The sequence below is a fragment of the Euprymna scolopes genome, chromosome 18 (genome assembly GCF_053919585.1).
Source record: "Euprymna scolopes isolate OS-2025 chromosome 18, ASM5391958v1, whole genome shotgun sequence".
NCBI lineage: Eukaryota > Metazoa > Mollusca > Cephalopoda > Sepiida > Sepiolidae > Euprymna > Euprymna scolopes.
In genome coordinates, this window is record NC_136499.1 from 45,513,275 (window position 1) to 45,534,513 (window position 21,239).

A 21,239-nucleotide genomic window follows, 5' to 3' on the forward strand; every position below is an offset into this window, starting at 1 on the left:
ATATCAAAGGCCTTCAATAATGTATAGCATAAAGGTTTACTTCACAAGATTTCCAGCTACGGTATAACTGGAAATGTTTTCTCAATCATTAAATCCTTTCTTTCTGATAGGTTCATAAGAGTAGTGGTTGATGAGCAGAAATCAGAGGCTCACAGTATTAATGTTGGAGTCCCTCAGGGGTCCATATTGGGCCCAACGCTCTTCCTGATCTACATCAATGATCTCCCAAAACACATACTTAAATCATTCGTTGACATCTATGCTGATGATGACCATCTATGGCAACACATCAAAGGCCGTAAATGACAAAGTTCTCTCTGATTCTCTCTCCTTTGATCTTCAGCGCATGGTACAGTGGGGGAAGAGGTGGCTGGTTACTTTGAATGCATCTAAAACCAAGTTCCTATCTTTACATCATCAATGCTCTTATCCTTATCTGGCATCAATTGAAATGGATGGCTCTCGTCCATGTTTTGACAAGCTTCTGGGCTTGACCTTTACTCCTGACCTGAAATGGAACACATATATCAAGTCTGTTGCCAAGGTCGCTGGAAAAATGGTAGGATCCTTCTACCGCTCCAGAAGATATCTCACTGCTGATGCAATTGTCTATCTATATAAAAGCCAAGTACGTCCAAGGATGGAGTACTGCTGCTACATCTGGGCAGGAGCTGCTGAAAACAGCCCCTGCTGCCTTGGCAGAGTACAAAATAGACTTCGTGGCCTAGTGGGGGATGCCCTTTTCTCTTCACTGTAACCTCTCTCCCACAGAAGAGACATTGTGAGCCTGTCTTTGCTTTATTGTTATTTCCATGGCAAGTGCTCGTCTGAGTTCCAATCTCTGCCCCCCCCCCAAATCTTTCACGAAAAACACCCATCTAGCTGAAACCTTTGTTAATAATTTTCCACACTCTTTATCTGTGCCTAAATCAAAGCTAGATTCCATGAACAAAGCTTCTTTCTTAGAACTGCACGACTGTGGAACTCTCTTCCATTTGCCTGTTCCACACCTGACTACAACTTCGATGTCTTCAATTCCAACATAAACAAATTTCTGATAAACCATCCCCTTAAGTAAGATACTTTATCAAATCTCCATTACTAACGATTACTACGCTATTATCCCATTGATTACTGTACATGCAATAACCCTTATCCCTGAGTGGCTTCCGGGCCATATCTCTTGAATAAGATATCCCTCATTTCATTTGTCGAACAACCATACAAGGTCTTCAGAGTTTTAGTATTATACAAATAAGTCTAGTTTTACATTTGGATTTAATATTGCTAAGAATGATCAGTCCTCAGTCCATTGTTGTTCATTGTTGTTCTTGAGGGCCTCTCTAATAAGTTCTGAACAAGGTGGGTGCTTATGGTAACATATAGGTAGGTGCATACAGTAATGCCGATGACTAGGCCATAATAGCAGAAACAATGAATGATATGGGAGAAAGATTGAAAGTATGAAAGAAAGCATAGGTTTGATGGTCAACACTGGAAAAATGACATTGAGAGCATTTCCAAGGCCGCTACAAAAAAGGTAGGTTCTCTCTACCATGCTAGAAAGCTACTAATGCCCGAAAGTATCCTGTACCTCTATAAGGCCACCATTTGTCCATGTATGGAGTATTGTTGTCACATTTGGACTGGTGCATCTGCTGCTAGTCTCTCACTCCTAGACAAGGTTCAAAAGAGAGTCGCCAACCTGATAGGTCCTGAACTGTCATCTAAGCTTCAGCCTCTGTCCCATCGACGAAATGTAGCATCCCTCTGTCTGTTCTACAAGTACTTTAACAGTGAATGCTCTGACGAACTGCAAGCACTTGTACCCCCCTTGACGTAAATACCCCCGATAAACTCGACAAGCAGCAAAATCCCACTTCTTCACAGTTGAAATCCCTAGATGTAAGAGAGCCTTCTACTCCAGTAGTTTCTTCCCCAGAACCGCTAGACTTTGGAATTCCCTTCTGGGTTGCTGCTTCCCCAACTGTACTAACATGCAGAAGTTCAAGTGTAACATAAACCGACATCTTGCTGCCCAACTCCCCACATAGTACCCCTGTAGCTTATGTCCCTGATAGTAGCCCGCCCTCTGCATCAAAATGGCAATGTGCCTTGTTTGGGGTGAAAATGCAATAAGAAAAAAAAGAAATATAAAAGTGATGGTTAGTGGCTCAGAATTCTAGTCTTTGCAGGACTCTGGCCAATACCCATGTGTTGTATGTAGAAAGCGGCTTAAAAGTAATGCTATGCAGCCATTGCAGTCTATGATTGCACAAAAAGTGCATAAACTTACTGCCATACAATATCATGCTTCTTATGCAATTACCATAGACCTTTACCTTTGTAATAATAGAGATGGTTGGAATATTAGGAGTGGGAAAAAAACGCTTACTTAGATGCATATGTCGGACATCAGAGAAATGACAGATCAATGATTAGATAGGTATGCAATGCAAAACTAGACCAGGTAAAGACAAACTGTTTTTGTTGGTTCGAACATGTTGAATAAATGAAAACTTCTAAAACTGGATAGCTCAACAAAAGCCAGGTACCCTTAGAAAACATGAAAAGAAACTATCAAGCAAGACCGTAAACAGCAAATGGACACAATTCTCATATTCGCATAGGAGCATATTTTTATTAGTGTATATATGTACATGTGGGTGGTGAGTTTGCTAATGAATAACTCGTGATGATTTTTTGTTGATGTACACTACCCTAAAAGGAAAAGATAATGCTTGGAAAGATGGTATCATGACAAGAGAACAAAGACTACTTAAATAAACATTGATTATACTAGTCAGTTTTGCATTTTACTTTTTTTTTTATGCTAAGATTTGTTCTTTTTTCTGAAATGGTATAGTGAATTGAATTGAGCATAAGTACAATAGTCCAAGATAGTATAAGTTTGGCTTCAGACAGACAGATACCAAATCTCCATTAGTAATTTTCAAGTAAAGTGTAATTGATAGTAATCTATAACAATCTTCATGTAAATATTATCTGAACAGATATCCCAACCTTCCACATAAAACATGGGAAATATATTGTAACTCTCTTTTTCTTTTTTTTTTTTTTTTTTTTGTGAAAGGGAGATAATTAAGTCTTCTATTCTACATAAATACAATAAGTATGTTTTTATCATTGGAAATAATGAAATTCACATCTAATAATATTTTTTTTTCAGTATGGGAATGAAAGTTCCGACAATTGTGCGATTAGCAAAAGAAGCTCTTAATCAAGAACATTGTGTTGTGATAGGATTACAGACTACTGGAGAGGTAAATATTACTAGTTTTTTTTCTCTTTTAAAACATTCACAGCAAGAACACATCCTTTTGACTACCACAACTACACAAAAACTTTCCTTTCTTCATTTGTTTTCTTAACATCAAACATTTTCAATGAGTAGATTTTTTCCTAAGAAGTTCTACTATGTGAAACGCATTAACATGGGGTTGCTTCTCCGCAAGCTACAACATGGTTGTCATCAAATTCAATGTTAACAAATATTATTAACTGTTATAATTTTCTTATTAGATTTTCTTATTAAAGTGACTCTTTATTTGCATATCTTCTCTCACATGATCTTGCCGTTTGCTTTTTCTTTGTCTTGAATACTTTTTTTTTAGTTTATTAACATGCATTTCTAATCACTTGCAACCTTTGTCGTTGTAAAATTCAGTTGAATAAAGCCTTGGAAAAGGGTCTTTCTGTTTGCGTCTTCATTACATTACATTAACCATAAGTAATCAAATTTTGTTCATGCCAGTTATCATTTTCAATCTGTTCATATTATTCTTCATCATTCAACTAATAATCCATCTCATCAACTCTTCTTTTATTTACATCGTTTTCCAGGAGGTTAGCTACAATTTCAAGTGAGGGTTTAATGAAAGCATTTCTGTTGAACGAATTGAATTCAAACGTAGCACACCCAGGTTTTCAGTCCATGTGTCATTAAACACTTAGTTACAGCTGCCCTCATAAACTCCTTGAGTGATTTTTTGACCTTGATAAGTGGAAATTCATTAACAAAGGAAAATATTTCTAGTTATTAAGTTAGTTTGAACAGCACAAAAATCATTGAAAATCAATTGATCTTTGACTTCACACAAGTGTGAACATAAACATTGAGTTTGTATAGTACACTGAACCTTCCTTATTTCTGACACAAACCTTATAAATCAGAACCAAACTCTGCAGTTTATCTGCTTAATATGTAACAAAAAGAATTTTATCCCTATATATAATAAAAGAGACGCAATTTTTCCCCTCTGGACCAAAATGCTATAGGTTTACACCAACAGATGGCACATACAAATTTATTATGTTTATGCTATTAGCCATTACCTTAGCCACATAAATTTGTAATATTAAAACATTAGATTTAATCCTAGGAGTGCCATCATTATCATCGTCATAACCTATAGAGGAAGTAGTTTCCATTTCACCTCCTAATCACCAAGTACTATCACTGTCACCCACTTACACCGCATACTTATACTCACAGGGGACTTAAATTTAAACCCCTTCCTACATAATCAATTCCCTATTACATATAGCATTTCACTTCCCTTTTCTACACTAAAAATACTAATGTCTCCACAGAGACTTGATCCTCACATTTTGATTGGCTGACACTACCCATTGCGATATTCATGGATTATTGGAATGATTACATTCCCTTTACTTAGCGAACACTATGACATCTTAATGTCAGTCATTATCCATACATACATATATTTACATTATAGCCAACTATGGCAATCCAAAAGTTTGCTTTGTTCTTTCCTTTTTTCTTTTTTTTGAGCGTATTTAGATTTACATACTTTCCGTTTAATTATACATTTTTTGTCCCCATCTATTTTTCTTTCTAAACACGGACTCAGTCTATTTAAATTTCTGATTCCTATCATATTGTAGAGGGAGGGATGGAGGAAGAGAGGGAGAGAGATGTTTTGTTTTTTATATATTGCAATGAAATGAAAAACTTCCAATTGTTTTCTGTTTAAATGTTATTATTTTTTTACGGTGATATATGAATTTATTGACACCAAGTATTTCAGTTAATACAAAAAAAATAATAAATGATAAATACATGATAGAAGTTTTGTTATATTTAATTAGGATAGGATTCCATATTTCCGTTCGTAAATATACTTCTGCTTCTTCGTGTGCATGTGTGTTTGCCTTTCGTGCAGCATCGGAACAGATACGCTTACAGCTTTTCCCTGAAAACCAACATATTATATTTACTGTTTCAAAGACGGTGTACACTTATATTAGCGTGCTATTTTTTTTTTTTTTTTATTATAGTGTTTTCACGTTAAATTAAAGTTTTATTGCATTGTTAAGTGAAAGTACAGAATAACTGAAAATAAAATGATTTTTGGTAAAACTTGCGGAGAATGCTCTGTTTTATGGTTGTTTTAAAAACGGAGTGGAAATTTACGTTTTGTTTCATTTTACAGTCAGTACATTTTTACATTAGGTCCAACTAACTTTCACGAGAAACATTCGTCTAGCTGAAAACACTATCAATAATTTCCCCCACTATTTATCTGTGCCTAAACCTAAATGAAGATTCCATGAACAAAACTTCTTTTTTAGAACTGCACACCAATGGAACTCTCTTCCGTTTGCCTTCTTTCCAGCTGACTATAATATTGTTGTCTTCAAGCCCAACGTAAACAAGTTCTTGATGAGCCGTTCCACTTAAGTTAACAAATTTACCGAATTTCCATTGCTATCAATTACTATATTGTCCACTTGACTACTGTACACTCTTTAACCCTTATCCTCGAGTAGGCTCTGGGCCTTGATAAGTGGTGATGCCTATGTAAAAAAAAAAAAAAAATCCATAACAAGCAGCAATTACATGAATGGTTTATTTTGTCGCTAGACTGTAATCACGTGATTAAAATTTTAGTAAACTAAAAATTGGGAGACACAAGGGTAAGGAGAACTCGAAATAGTAATTCGCGTGGAAAAAAATAATAGAAATAACAATTTTGTTTTAGTAAGAAGGATAACGAAATAGTAATTCGTTCTTTCCTGGTAAATGCAAGCCTGAATAAAGAACAGTGCAGCAAAAAGAAAAAAAGAAAAAGATATACAATAATAATAATAATAATAATAGTTAAACAAACAAATAAAAAAATAAATAATTGACATTTCATTTCATTTCCAGTTTCAGTTTGTAAGTTTGATGGGCGCGAAGTACTTTTTTGCGGTGATTGGGCCAGGGTATTCCCATCGTCACATGTACCAAAAAAAAACAACCCATCAAACTCAACGCTAAAAATCATAAAAATAATATTTAAAAAAACTTTATTTTTTAAAACTCCTGAGTGTTACATTTCTAATCGATGAGATTAACCTGATAAAATAAAAACTAGGTGTCCTGTGAAGATTTCAGTGGGGAGGGTGCATTTCCATAACTCTCAGCATTTTTTTTTTCCATTTCCACTAAGCCACAGTAGTGAGTGGCCAGGTACAGCTAGTTTTAATATAAATTTTATTCATAACAAACATTTTATTTTTCACCTGTGGAGGGCGACCCTGCATGCTTGGCTTGTTTTTTTCTAAGTTGTGAGACCCCTAAACTTGTTTTGATAAATCATATGGGGAAAAGCATTCTGATTAGTTGATGAACACCAGATTACTTTGCGAATAAGAATTAGTCATGTGACCAGCATTGTAAACAATGGTCTTATGTAAAATAAAATATGCATCAAGATTTATAATTTAAATATATTTCAGAGTTTCCAACTTTACAACATGGCAAGAAAGAAGAAGAAGAAGAAAAAAAAGAAACAAACAAGATACTGAGGATTGAGTTTGACTCCGAAATATATTTAAATTATATATTCGTTTGTTTTCGTAAAATTGCGTTGTAATTTGGCTTTCAAGCACACCTGATGCATATTTTATTTCATTCAAATTAAATCAACGCTTCTATAACGGAACTCACACCCCTGATGTTAATGGTCTTATGTAATGTAGTGCCACTTTTTACTTCCATGTAAGCATAGATTTAAGAATAAAAAATAAAAAAGAGCAAAAAGAAACGAAAAGAGTGAATCAAAACAAGGAGGAAAGGAAAGGCAATGGCTTAGCATGCCATTAATCTTTTTTTTTTTTTTTTTTTTACAAAGGAGTCACAACTTATCAAGGCCCGGAGGCCACTCGAGGATAAGGATTATGGGTATACAGTGAAAATTTTGTAAATTACTTAGACGATTCATCAAGAACTTGTTTACGTTGGACTTGAAAAAAATCAGATTGTAGTCAGCTGGAAAGCAGGCAAACGGAAGAGAGTTCCACAGGAATGCAGTTCTAAGAAAGAAGCTTTGTTCATGGAATCTACGTTTAGGTTTAGGTCCAGATAGAGTTTGGGAAGATATTGATAGTGATTTTAGCTAGATGAGTGTTTTTTGTGAAAGTTTAACGAGGGGGGACCATAGATTGAAACTCAGACGAGCACTTGCCATGAAAATAACGATAAAGCAGAGACAGACTTGCAACATCTCTTCTGTGGGAAAGAGGTTTCAAGGAAGAGAAAAGGGCATCCCCCACTTGGTTACGAAGTCTATTTTGAACTCTGTCAAAGGATAAGCTGCTTCTAGCAACTCTTGCCCAGATGTGGCAACAGTACTCCATCTTTGCCGTACCTGTTTTTTTTTTTTTTCGTCAAACATATTGTGTGTTCTTCACCATTTCTCATTGATAAATATTTATGTTTTAATGTATTTTTTTTCTTTCATCCCTTCATTCATTTTCTCCTTTTACTTTCAGGCCTCGCTAGAAAGTGAAATGGGACGAAACAAAGGCATAACAACTGGTTTTGTTTCCCTTTGCCGAGAGATTCTTACTCGTTTTATTCGAGTCTACTTTCCAACCAACATCGAATGTGGGGTAAGTTTATAGTTTACATCTATTTTTACTTCTGTTAGACCCTCAGCCTAAAATAATAATGCAAGGTGAAATAGTCTGCCTTGCACCTCATGAAAGGGCAGAGTAATCTGCCCTTAAAAGCAAGATTGGTCATGCCAGTTCTGATGTAAAAAAAAAAAATAAATAAAAAATAAAAAAAAATGCCTTGTAGAACACTGGACAATCATGATGCATCCGTTGGCTTTTAATAGCAGTGTACATGAAAAAAAACTTGAAATTACTAAAAATGTCTTAATAATGCTGTAGAGAGAAACAACTTAATCTATATAAATAAAACAGATGTATGTATGTATGTATGTGTGTGTGTGTCTGTGAAAATATTTAGCTAATAAACTCTTAAACTACTGGTCATATGATACTGAAATTAAAAGGGAAATAGTAATCATACACCAAGGATGATTGATAAAGAATAAAATCTTTGGATGGATGAATAATGTATACAGAAATATGTTGGCAAGTTGAAATGCAAAAGTAATAGCTAAAATTTGGAGACTATTTTGGAAGCTGTCGCCTTCAATATAACCCACATTTTTTGTCTACAATAATTGGAAAAAGATGGTTTAAACTAGTATTTTAAAGCATTTAAATTGGTGGTTAAAAATTCATTTCTTGGTGCGTTATGTAGGGAATTTCGGGTTTGTATTACTGTACACATAGATTCGAAAAAGTTGTCAAAAAACAAATTTATAACAAATAAATGTTATCAAAGGCAAGATAAGTTACTTTTCTACCAAACTGGATATATTTTTTGTGTTTTTATTCAATGTAACATATTTATTCAGCTCGAAAAACATGCAGTGTTTACCGATGTATTGGACAATTCAAAATGGCGGCCGACTCTCTCTTAAACACGGTAAGTTCGAGAAAAGGTGTTATAAATAATAAACTAAACAAAATACTATTAAAAAAACACCGAATATATGTTAACCTATGTCACGGTAATATATATTGTGCGAATTTCTAACAGTATTTTGTCTAGTTTATTATTTATAACACCTTTTCTCGAACTTACCGTGTTTAAGAGAGAGTCGGCCGCCATTTTGAATGTTCCAATACATCGGTAAACACTGCATGTTTTTCGAGCTGAATAAATATGTTACATTGAATAAAAACACAAAAAATATATCCAGTTTGGTAGAAAAGTAACTTATCTTGCCTTTGATAATATTTATTTGTTATATATTTGTTTTTTGACAACTTTTTCGAATCTATGTGTACAGTAATACAAACCCGGAATTTCATTCTAATGTGTTTGATATAAATTATGTGTTTGTTGGTTTACAAGTTATCAAGTGTTAACTATTCTGTACTTTTGCCCATGCTCATCCACATTGCCAATTTTAAGAATAATACTTGAATGTTCAGAAAAAGAATTACGTCATCTTTTTCTTTTCAAAATAAAATAGCATGTAAATGTAGTTTGTTTAGTTTAAAATTGATTGTATGTTCTAACAGAATAGTTTAATAGATCTAACTAAACAGCTAAGAACATTTTTGATATTCACATTTTCAAGTTTTCAAATTCATTCATAAATTCAAAAAATAAAACAAAAAAAATCACATTTATTTGCAGCTGCTCCTGATGCTACTTCCTCGTCCTACTACTATCAGCAAAATTGTCAAATCGTTGATTGTTTTTCATTAAATGGTAACAATGTTCTTTTGGATAGAGTAATTAAAAGTTGTTACTATGAAAAGATAAAACTTACCTGGAATAGCTTGAGTAAGTTATATTCACAATGTCGTCAACACAGTCTGACAGTCTTAACCATTTTTAAGTAAGGAATAACCTTGCATCTGTCGGGCTGAGGCATGGTTCTGGGTAGTCCTAGGGGGTCCACCTTCCCAGGTCATTGCCTCCCAGCTTTTGGATGGAGTAAGTTTATTGCTTACTGCCTGAAGCATCCCTATTAGGGAATGCTGATGGGGCTTCCCAGGCAATTTTTAAAAGACTAGTGTGCGCTCTTCTTTAGAGGTGCTGACTTGATTCTCCCCATCTTCCGACCTTGTGTCACATCTTCCTGTGATGGGAGTAAATGCACATAATATTTTCTTTTTAAACCGTTTAATACTCGTCGTGTTGAAGAGGTCTGTGAAGAAAATTCACAGAGATGAAAGAAGATACAAAATTATGCTCCAGTAGATATCTCACTGCTGATGCAATTCTCTATCTATATAAAAGCCAAGTATGTCCAAGGATGGAGTATTGCTGCCACATCTGGGCAGGAGCTGCTAAAAACTGCTTATCCTGCCTTAACAGAGTACAAAATACTTTGTAGCTTAGTAGGGGATGCCCTTTTCTCTCCCCTGCAACCTCTCTCCCACAGAAGAGACATTGTGAGCCTGTCTTTGCTTTATCATTATTTCCATGGCAAGTGCTCGTCTGAGTTCCAATCTCTGGTCCCCCTCACCAATCTTTCAGGAAAAACACCTGTCTAGCTGAAACCACCGTCAATAATTTTCCTCATTCTTTATCTGTGCCTAAATCAAAACGTAAATTCCATGAATAAAGCTTCTTTCTTAAAAGTGCACGCCTGGGAACTCTCTTTTGTTTGCCTGTTTCCCACCTGACTACAACTTGGATGTCTTCAAGTCCAACATAAACAAATTCCTGATAAACTGCCCTCTTAAGTAATGCAATTTATCAAATCTCCATTACTAACGATTATTACGATATTATCCCATTAATTACTGTACACGCAATAACCCTTATACCTGAGTGGCCTCTGGGCCTTGATAAGTGGTGACTACCAGGTAAAAAAAATAAAAAAACAAAATTACCTTAAATGGATTTCTCTGCATGCCATCAGCTGTTAGTAGCCTCTCCAAGTGGCTCAGCCTTCTTGATTTGAAGAATTTGGAAGAATAATGATTATCTGTATTGCCGTATGGTTGAAAAGTTTTCATAAAGTCCATGATAGAAATTGAGTTGTATCAGTAATTTCTTTTTCAAGTTTCCAAGGGAATCCATCCACAGAAGCAGAAGTTTTCTTGAATGCATTCTGCGAGAATAAGGAGGGAAAATTTCCCTTGAATTAGAGACGAATATAACACGTCCTTACACAGTGGGGTTGACTTGGAAACCGGAACTGCTTATGTATTGCAAGGTTAACTGATTCGCATATTGGTTTTGAAACCAATATGCAAATTAGTTAACCTGGCAAAACATAAGCAATATATGCATAAGATGGTACATCTATTTAGTTTAATTAATTTGCAATATGGCATTTTGACTTTACCCTTGAAGGGTTGAACCGGCTTCCTTGAAGAAGGATGTTTCCAGCTACGGTATAACTGGAAATGTTTTCTCAATCATTAAATCATTTCTCTCCGATAGGCTCATAAGAGTAGTGGTAGATGGACAAAAATCGGAGGCCTGCAATATAAATGCTGGAGTCCCTCAGGGGTCAATCCTGGGCCCAACTCTCTTCCTGATCTACATCAATGACCTCCCTAAACACATACTTAAATCATTCGTTGACATCTATGCTGATGACACGACCATCTACGGCAACACATCAAAGGCTGTAAATGACAAAGTTCTCTCTGATTCTCTCTCCTCTGATCTAGAGCGCGTGGTTCAGTGGGGGAAGATGTGGCTGGTTACCTTTAATGCATCCAAAACCAAACTCCTATCCTTACATCATCAACGCTCTGATCCCCATCTGGCATCAATTGTGATGGATGGCTCTCGTCTGGGTGAGGCCCCGTGTTTTGACAAGCTTCTGGGTTTGACCTTTACTCCTGATCTGAAATGGAAAACGTACATCAAGTCTGTTGCCAAGGTCGCTGGAAAGATGGTGGGATCCTTCTAACGCTCCAGAAGATATCTCACTACTGATGCAATTCTATATCTATATAAAAGCCAAGTATGTCCAAGGATGGAATACTGTTGCCATATCTGAGCAGGAGCTGCTAAAAACAGCCTATCCTGCCTTGACAGAGTACAAAATAGACTTCATGGCTTAGTGGGGGATGCCCTTTTCTCTACCCTGCAACCTCTCTCCCACAGAAGAGATGTTGCGAGCCTATCCTTGTTTTATCGTTATTTCCATGGCAAGTGCTCGTCTGAGCTCCAATCTCTGGTCCCCCCTCGCCAATCTTTCATGAAAAACACCCGTCTAGCTGAATCCACTGTGAAAAATTTCCCCCACTCTATATCTGTGCCTAAATCAAAACGCGGATTCCATGAACAAAGCTTCTTTCTTAGAACTGCACGCCTGTGGAATTCTGTTCCATCTGCCTGCTTCCCACTGGACTACAACTTGGATGTCTTCAAGTCCAATGTTAACAAATTCCTAATGAACCGCCCCCTTAAGTAAACACTTCATCAAATCTCCACACTAACGTAATGTACTTGCAATAACCCTTATCCCTAAGTGGCTTCCGGGCCTTGATAAGTGGTGATCACTGTGTAAAAAAAAAAAAAATATTTCTAAGGAATATCAAATTAACAAGCGATCCTCCGTCGTGTGTATATCCCCATTAAGAGACATGACAACGTTAGGTTTTTGCAGTTCTTGCAGGGAGGTGTTGATGTCTTCCTACATACAGCACCTGGTATTCCCAAATCGTCAGCCATCTTTTACTGGCCAGTTTGGTTTGTTTTCTTTTACTTTTATAATAATAGATAATAGATCATCATAATTGTAGAATGAAATGTGTGAGCAAAACAGAAGCGGTAGTATAAAGCAAGAGACAACAGAATATATTATTTTTTTGAAAGAAACAGCTTACCTTGAAAACTTGTATATAATCATGTTGATCAGTTATTTTCACTGTTTATTTCAGCTTTTAGGTATTGTCAGATCACCAGGAGAGAATATGCATCATTTCTGGGCATTCATTGCATGCTCCCCTCCTGCCCACTAAATGATATGAGACCCTGTAATCTGAATTGCATTTCAATCAAATGAACCATCATATCAAAACTGGATGTTAACAGTTTCCTGTGTTGTTTAACAAATTAGTGCCTCACATGTTGTTAATCGGCCGAGTGTATCATATCTTTGTTGCATGAAAATGTGCTTTTATCAATAGGAAAAAAAAAAAGAAAAATTGTTTTTTTTTTTGCTCAGAGATAACTATACAGTGGACATTTGCTATTATATCACTATGTGATATTTCTTTATGATAATGTTTAGTTTAATGCCTGTGTTAAATGATTGTAACAGATCATAATTGCATTTATTTTTTCTTTCATCCCTTCCTCTTCTCTATTGTTCTCTGTCCTTTTGTAAAGTGCGTTTAAATATGATATTTTAATTCTTGCAGATTTTGTAAATATTATAGAGTTAATGTTCTGCCGATTTTTTTTTTTTTTTATATTATAAAGTTGTGATTTCAAAAATAAAAAAGTATATCCATATGACTTGGGTGCATTGGGTTGAATCGAAACCAAAACTTATGAAAAAAAAAACAAAAAACATAACACACTATCCTATTAATATTTAGATAACAAGAATAACAGCAACTACTACTATTGTTATTTTTTTTTCTCTTTTATAGATAAATGAACCACCCCGTGAAGATGCATGGTGCAAGGAAGCAAAGTCTATGCTGTTGAAATATGCACTGGAAATTGAATTGCCTGACAGGTAACATTCTTATTGTTCAGTTTAATTGCTCTTTTTTTTTTTTTTTTTTTTTTTTTTTTTTAAACTCATGTTCACCCTTAACAAAGCATGTCACCATTTGGACATAAGGGGCCTAGGAAAGATTAAGAAGATATTAGTTTACATTACATTTAAACTTCTGCATATCAGTACAGTCAGGGAAGGGAATTCCAAAGTAGCTGTTCGAGGGAAGAAACTATTAGACTAGAAAGCTTTCTGGCATTTAGGGGTCTCAACAGTGAAAGGGTGAGATTTTGTTGCTAAATGGGTTTGTCGGGGATATGTACATTGAGGGAGCACAAGTGCTAGGAGTTCATCAGAAGACATTCAATTAAAAGATTTGTAAATGCAATTTAATGCAATTTTTCTCCATTAGATTGCGATATCAATTTTGTACTTTGTCAAAGCAAGAACGAGTGCTTTAAGTGGCACTTTCTTAAATGTCACAGCAGCACTCCATCTGGTACTTGTACAGTTTAGTCAAGATATTAAGATTGAAAATATTGAAAAAAGTTATATTGTACATACCCGTTATGGAATGAAGTTCTCCGAAAAAAAAAATTCACTTAATTTGATCGAGTAGTTTTATTTTTTTACAGCGAAAAACAAATTTTAATGAGATCTATTGTGTCCCACCATTTTGTCTATTTCGCGCACGAGGAGGGGGTGGCTTTAAATGAAAAAAGTGATTAACAAAGGACAAAATGTAAAAGAGATAAAAAAGGGACAGAGAAACTGTAAAACAAGTGAAAAAAACTAAAATATTATATGTAGGTATTTTTTCTGCTTCTGTTTCAAAATGATCTCGTCAAATTTTGATAAACTTTAAGCGGTGATGAAATTATCTCCCTTGGCGCTCCCAACTCCTTGTGCAGGAAATAAACAAGATGGCGGGATACGATCGATCTCATTAAAATTTTATTTTCCTCTGTAAAAACCTACTTGATCAAATTAAGTGAAATTTTTTTTTAGAGAACTTCATTCCATAACTGACACATGCAATATAACCTTTTTTAATATTTTCATTTTTTAATGTCATGATTAAACTGTACAAGTAGCCTTCATCTTAGGATGTATTGGACTTTTATATTCAGGTACTTTCTGGAGCAGTAGAATGATCCAATCAGTTTTCCAGTGATTTTAGCAACAAATTACTTATATTTGGATTGATTGGATTACTGTTCTTATCTTGAGTGTTATTCTCACAACATTTCAAAATGAGGCTGGCTTGGGTGAAAAAATGAACAAGACATCAGCCATCTGGGTTGGAAATTTAAAAGCTGTAAAGAGTTAATATTTGAGATGTAATAAAAAGGATGTTAAACTACGGAAAAACACCAAAAATGATGCAGATGGATTGCAAAGTAACTTTTATTGGCTATGGTAACATTTATTTGTTGTATATTTGAGTTTTTTTTTTTTACCACTTTTTTGAATCGCAGTACATAGTAAAATAAACCCAAAATTTTGTTTTGAAAATTTGAATTTTGTCTAGAGAAGGCCTTGAAAAACTTTTTAAATAACCTGTACAAACCCTGAACACTGATGGAGATTGTAAAGTCAAACATTTTGATAAAATATTTTGTGCTCCTTTGTATTAACAAACAGCATATAAAAATTAGTCTGATTTTCCTTAGGAATGAAATGCAAAATATTTCTGTGTAACTTTTTTTTTTTTTACACAGGCATCACAACATTATCAAGGCCAAGAGGCCACTCGAGGATAAGGGTTACAGAGTGTACAGTAGAAATTGGACAATATAGTAATCAATTCGGTAAATTTGTTAACTTATATGGAACGGCTCATCAAGAACTTGTTTACGTTAGACTTGAAGACAACCATATTGTAGTCAGCCGGAAAGCAGGAAAACGGAAGACAATTCCACAGGCATTCAGTTCTAAGAAAGAAGCTTTGTTCATGGAATCTATGTTTAGGTTTAGGCACAGATAAAGAGTGAGGGGAATTATTGATAGTGTTTTCAGCTAGACGAGTGTTTCTTGTGAAAGTTTAGCGAGAGGGGACCATAGACTGAAGCTCAGTCGAACACTTTCCATGAAAATAACGATACATCAGAGACAAACTCGCAACATCTCTTCTGTGAGATAGAGGTTGCAGGGAAGAGAAAAGGACATCTCCTACGAGGCTACGAAGTCTATTTTGAATTCTATCAAGGCAGGACAAGTCCTTTCTAGCAGCTACTGCCCAGATGTGGCAACAGTATTCCATCCTTGGACGTACCTGGCTCTTATATAGATAGAGAATTGCATCAGCAGCGAGATATCTACCGGATTGATAGAAAGATCCCACCATTTTTCCAGTGGCCTTGGCAACAGATTTGATGTACGTGTTCCATTTAAGATCAGGAGTAACGGTCAAGCCCAGAAACGTGTCAAAACTTGAAGCCTCCTGAAGATGAGAGCCATTCATTTCAATTGATGCCAGATGTGGTTCAGAATGTTGATGATGTAAAGAGAGAAGCTTGGTTTTAGATGCATTAAAAGTAACCAGCCACTCCTTTCCCCATTGTACCACTTGCTCAAGATCAGAGGAGAGAGAATTGGAGAGAACTTGCCTTAGATGTGCTACCATAAATGGTAGTGTCATCAGCATAAATGTCTACAAATGATGTAAGGATGTGATTTGGAAGATCATTAATGTAGATCAGGAAAAGAGTTGGGCCTAGGATGGACCCCTGAGGGACTCCAGCATTAATACTGTGAGCTTCTGATTTTTGCCCCTCAACTACTACTTTTATGAACCTATCAGAAAGAAATGATTTAATAATTGAGAAGACATTTCCAGCTATACCATAGCTAGAGATCTTATGAAGTAAACTTTATGCCATACCCTATCAAAGGCCTTAGATATGTCGAGCAATTGCCCTAGAAAGGTTGCCTCTATCGAAAGATTTGCTAATCCTATGAGATATAACTGTAAGCACATCTGCTGTAGATCTAGCAGAATGGAAACCATATTGAGTGTCACTAAGAAGGTTATTTTTGTTGAGATGATTGATTACTTCTGTATTTAACACAGATTCCAGCAACTTACTCATGCCGCACAGGAGACTTATTGGCCTGTACTGAGAGGAGGATGAGCGATCACCAGAATTCTTAAATACAGGGCATACTGATGTGATTTTCCAGGGTGATGGGAAGTTATTCTCCTTAAGACAATGTTTAAACAGTTTTGTACACATATATTGAGCACTGTTGAAGTAAATACTAAACAAAAAATATATATATTAGTTTATTTAGTGGCAACTCTTCAGTAGAAAGGAAAAACAAAACAAAACAGCACTTATCCAGTTTTAACTTAGAATATTAAAAAGTGATGATTGTATGAAAACTTTATTGTGTACTTATCTGTTAGGTTAAAAAAACTGGCTGTACACCAAAACTTATGTGAATTCATCCAGTATTTTTGTTTTTATAAAATAAAATAAAATTTTATTGGTAAATGATTTCTAGACGGTATTATTATGGTGACTCTGTGTTGAATTATGCCCCTTGGCCGTTGATCTTAATGTAAGTTGGCCCTGTTGGTGGGGCATTACCCCTGTAGAGAGTAAAAGTCCCTAAATGGGGCCACCTGTTGGCCGTGGGTGGCAACCCGTGATGCCTAGGAAAAGGATCCTGGTGGCTGAGCAACTGATACTTAGAGAAAATAAAGGTATCAGTTGCAACACTCCACTTTGGCCTCGTACTAGGCTAGACGGACGGTCGGAGAGGCCCAATCCGATCAATTGGCTGGTCAGCTCAAGCCCTAACGTCTATCATTAAAAGCCCAGTCAAAAAAAGAGAAAACCTAAAATACTAAATAATAATCTCTTCTTATCAAATACAAGACAGAGAAACAATCAAACATCGTTTCTATAATAGACGTTAGAAGGCGCTGGCTAAGGGTCAATTTGTAAGTGAGTCACCCAAATCCAGACATGGCTGATAACCACAACATTTATGCACTAATAATTTGGCAACAGGTGCTCAGGATTTCCCACTTAACCAAGTATACTGTCTTGTGTAGCCCTGACATTGTCAAGGCGAATGGGTTTCCCCCTTGACAGGTCCCAATATTGGACTCTGAGGTGGGTGGGGAACACAGACAAAGAAAATTTCCACTTAAGTCAATGTTCAAACAAACCAAAAAACCCAAACGCACCTTATCTGATTCAGAAGAAGAAGAAAGCCCGGAATTCCCCAGATTCTATGTTATAGAATCACTAGAGGAAACCCTGATGGCTAAACTCTCCCCCTCTCTAATAGAAAGAGTATTATCAAATAAAATTAAACCCAAATCAGTTAAAAAACTGAAAGATGGGAACCTGTTGATTGAAATAGAAACCAAAAATCAGTCTTAACTTGAAGAAAATAAAAACATTCCAAAACATTAACATAAAAACATCCCAACATGTTTTTGTACAGGCATTTAAAATCGTCATAGACTCTTGGAAATTCAGTATGTTATTTCTATACATCTTATGAGACGACTGACCAATTTTTATGATTTAAGGTTCAAATGAACAGCTACAGCAGGAATTGGAACACATCAAAATAAAGCCTAATTGTCGCAGCTGGTGAATTTCAACAAAATACTACTTAGGCATGAAGACACTTTAGAAGAACGATATGCAATAAAATTCTGTTTTAAACTTGGAAAAAATGCCACAGAAACGTATGGAATGCTTCAGACTGCTTTTGAATCATCTTGCATGAATAGAGCATCAGTTTTGAGTGGCATAAGAGATTCAAGGAAGGCAGAGAGTCTGTGAGAGATAATGAGAGTTGTGGGACAAGTAAAGAAAGTCAGAACATCAGAGTTGATTGACCAAATAAAGAATTTCATGGATAAGGACCATCATATGTCTATAGAGACAATAAGTGCATAGTTTGATGTCAGTGTGGGAACTGTACGCACAATTATTCACAAGGAACTGAGAATGCAGAAGATTTACGCGAAGTTTGTCCCAAAGGTGCTGCATTCTTGTTAAAATCTATTTGACCAAAATAGGCATCAATCCTCATCCTCCTAATAATCCAGACCTTACTCCCTATGACTTGATTATTCCCTAAGCTCAAGGAAAAAAACTTTAGAGGCTGTTGTTATGAGACAACTAAGATGAAAGAGGCTGCGATGAGGGTTAATGACATGCTCACACAAGTGGACTTCCATGGGGCCATCCAAAAGTTGTTGGAATGGTAGAACAAGTGCATTGCAGCTGGAGAAGATTACTTCAAAGGGCACTAGAGTTTCATGTGTGTTCTATCAATAAAAGTACCCATATGAAAAAAGTCTGGAAACTTATTTAAGGCACCTCATACATTTATTTCTGCTGGACAATGTGGAGTAGGACAAAATATAATGATCTTCTTGATGCCAAGTAATTCTGTTTTGCCCACCCACTTTCACAATAATCTGAAGAGAAATTATATTGATAATGATAATAGTCCAAAGAGATTAAAATGTAATTTATAAATAATCTTTTTCTATTTGCCATTGTTACTTTTTTAGTTTGCTACAAATGTTTTAACCATGAAGGATGAAGAATATAATTATTAAATAATTGTTGTATTTTTTCTTTCCTTTAAAAAAAAAAAAAAAATTTAGTCCTCTGGATGCCATCATTGATCAACTTGGAGGGCCAGAAAAAGTAGCTGAGATGACTGGCAGGCGTGGCCGTGTTGTCAGACACAATGTAACTGGATGTCCACAGTATGAGTTACGAGCCGAATCAGGTAGCTGTGCAAATTCAGAGTTGGAAAGCTTAAACGTTAATGAGGTAATAATTGATTTCAGATTTTGTTTTTAATATAATCACATTTTCAATTGCTTTTAAAATGTACACATAAGAGTTATTTTCATTAGATATTTTTTCTATATTATCTTCAGATAAAGTTAGTTATGTATATATGTTTATATATTTGTATGTATGAGATTCACTCCTAAACTAATGAATCAAGTCATGTGGGTTGTTTTTAGTTTAATATTGTTGTATGCAATGAGGGAGTAGAAGTCTTGCATGGAAATTTAGATACCTCTGACTTTTATGAAATTTTAACAATAGAAATTGAACATCAATTAATAAATATTCCAAAAATTTCAGAATTTTCTTTGTTTTGAGAATTTAAAAGGGCTTTTAGAGGGAATAATATAGGCACAACTTCCCATCTGAAAATTCAAATATTTCACATACGTCCTAAACTTGATAGTCATTAGACACTAAGCAAAAAAAAAAAAAATTCCTGAATGTCAATTTTTTTCTAAGGTGCCTTAAATTTCAGAAATTTTTTAGAATCAAAATCATGTAATGAATTTTGATCAAAATTGGAATAAGGATTCTAGACACAAAGCTTATATCTTACTTTTCATGGGGATGGGGCATTCTACCAGATGCCAGACAATCACTCGCAATATTAGTTTATATAAACCCAATATGCTTTTCCTCTTGTTTCAGTTTACTTCAGTCAAAGTTCTCAAAAAATGAAGGGAACCCTTTCTAGGGGCTAACATTTAATCTCTCTATGAAATAGATATTCGAATATTGCATTAAATCTACTTTACGTCTCAAATGTTGAGTTATTAAAAAAGTTATAAACATTATTTTTCTTCTTTCCAATTGACCATTTAAATATGTTATAGTAGACTTTTTTTATGGTCTCTTGGTTTTATTGGATTCTAGGACCAGAATACATCTAGTCTGGTGGAGTATCCAGCTTAGTGATGTTACTATAGGCAACATCAATTGAAAAATGCATTATTCCTCATAAGCCAGTGTAAGTTAGCCATACGAAGAGATCTTATTTGGGACGCGAATACTATGTGATTTTGAATATTTAGTCAGGGTTTAATTCTAGGGAAAAGTGTCCTCATGCTACGTTGTCCTGACAAACTCCTGTACAGAGAGACTTTAGACACTCAAGGAAAGTGTCTATTAGGCTTTCAAGTTCTCTCCGATCACACACACACACACATATATATATATGATTATTTTTTTTTGGAAAAAAAAATCCAGCAGAGTGCTCAATTAAAAGGAAAATTCGAAATATAAGAGCGTATTTATATTTTGTATACAGAAAGTTTTTAGATGAGGAAGTCATTGGTACCGTCGGTTTTAAGCCCGATAATTAGGACCGATGAGATGAGTATTGGCTGAATAGAGCTTGATATGCAGATCTAAAACAGTCCTAATTATCGGTCTTGAAACCAACGGTACCGATGACTTGTCTCATCTAACAAGTTTCTGTACACAAAATACAAAATATATATATTATTAGACATACAAGATAATGACTAGTAGGCATGCAAGTTGTCTCCAGTAAGCATTTAACTTGTGTATGTGTACATCCATAAATACAGTGGTAGGAGATTCAACTAGTGCACACCTTTTACTAACTACAAATGTTTTTATGACCAGTTCCTGAAGTGTTTTAAAATTAAACTTCAGTACAAGAAATTCTCTCATTGAATAAACCAATATTATCCATTTGGAATCATGATTCTTAATCGTATATCTATATACATGGTGACTCCCACCCAAAACGGGCCCCAACTCTAATTAGGCCCCGTTTCTTAGTGTTTTATCTGAATGAAATGAAACTTTGGTCATAACTAGTTTATTATATTCAAAGCATCACATCAAAACGCTAGGGTCTTTGGCCTTT

General features: G+C 35.2%; 1 protein-coding gene across 2 annotated transcripts in view; it reads left to right on the forward strand.

Moving 5' to 3' along the window:
• LOC145297611 (uncharacterized) overlaps positions 1-21,239 on the forward strand; it is a 346,611-nt gene that overhangs the window by 96,937 nt on the left and 228,435 nt on the right. For both annotated transcript variants that reach the window (XM_080143676.1, XM_080143675.1), the window contains exons 16-19: positions 3,191-3,284; positions 7,804-7,923; positions 13,471-13,559; positions 19,186-19,357. In XM_080143676.1, the coding sequence (XP_079999802.1) occupies positions 3,191-3,284; positions 7,804-7,923; positions 13,471-13,559; positions 19,186-19,357 (475 nt within the window). The remainder of the gene's footprint in view (positions 1-3,190; positions 3,285-7,803; positions 7,924-13,470; positions 13,560-19,185; positions 19,358-21,239) is intronic.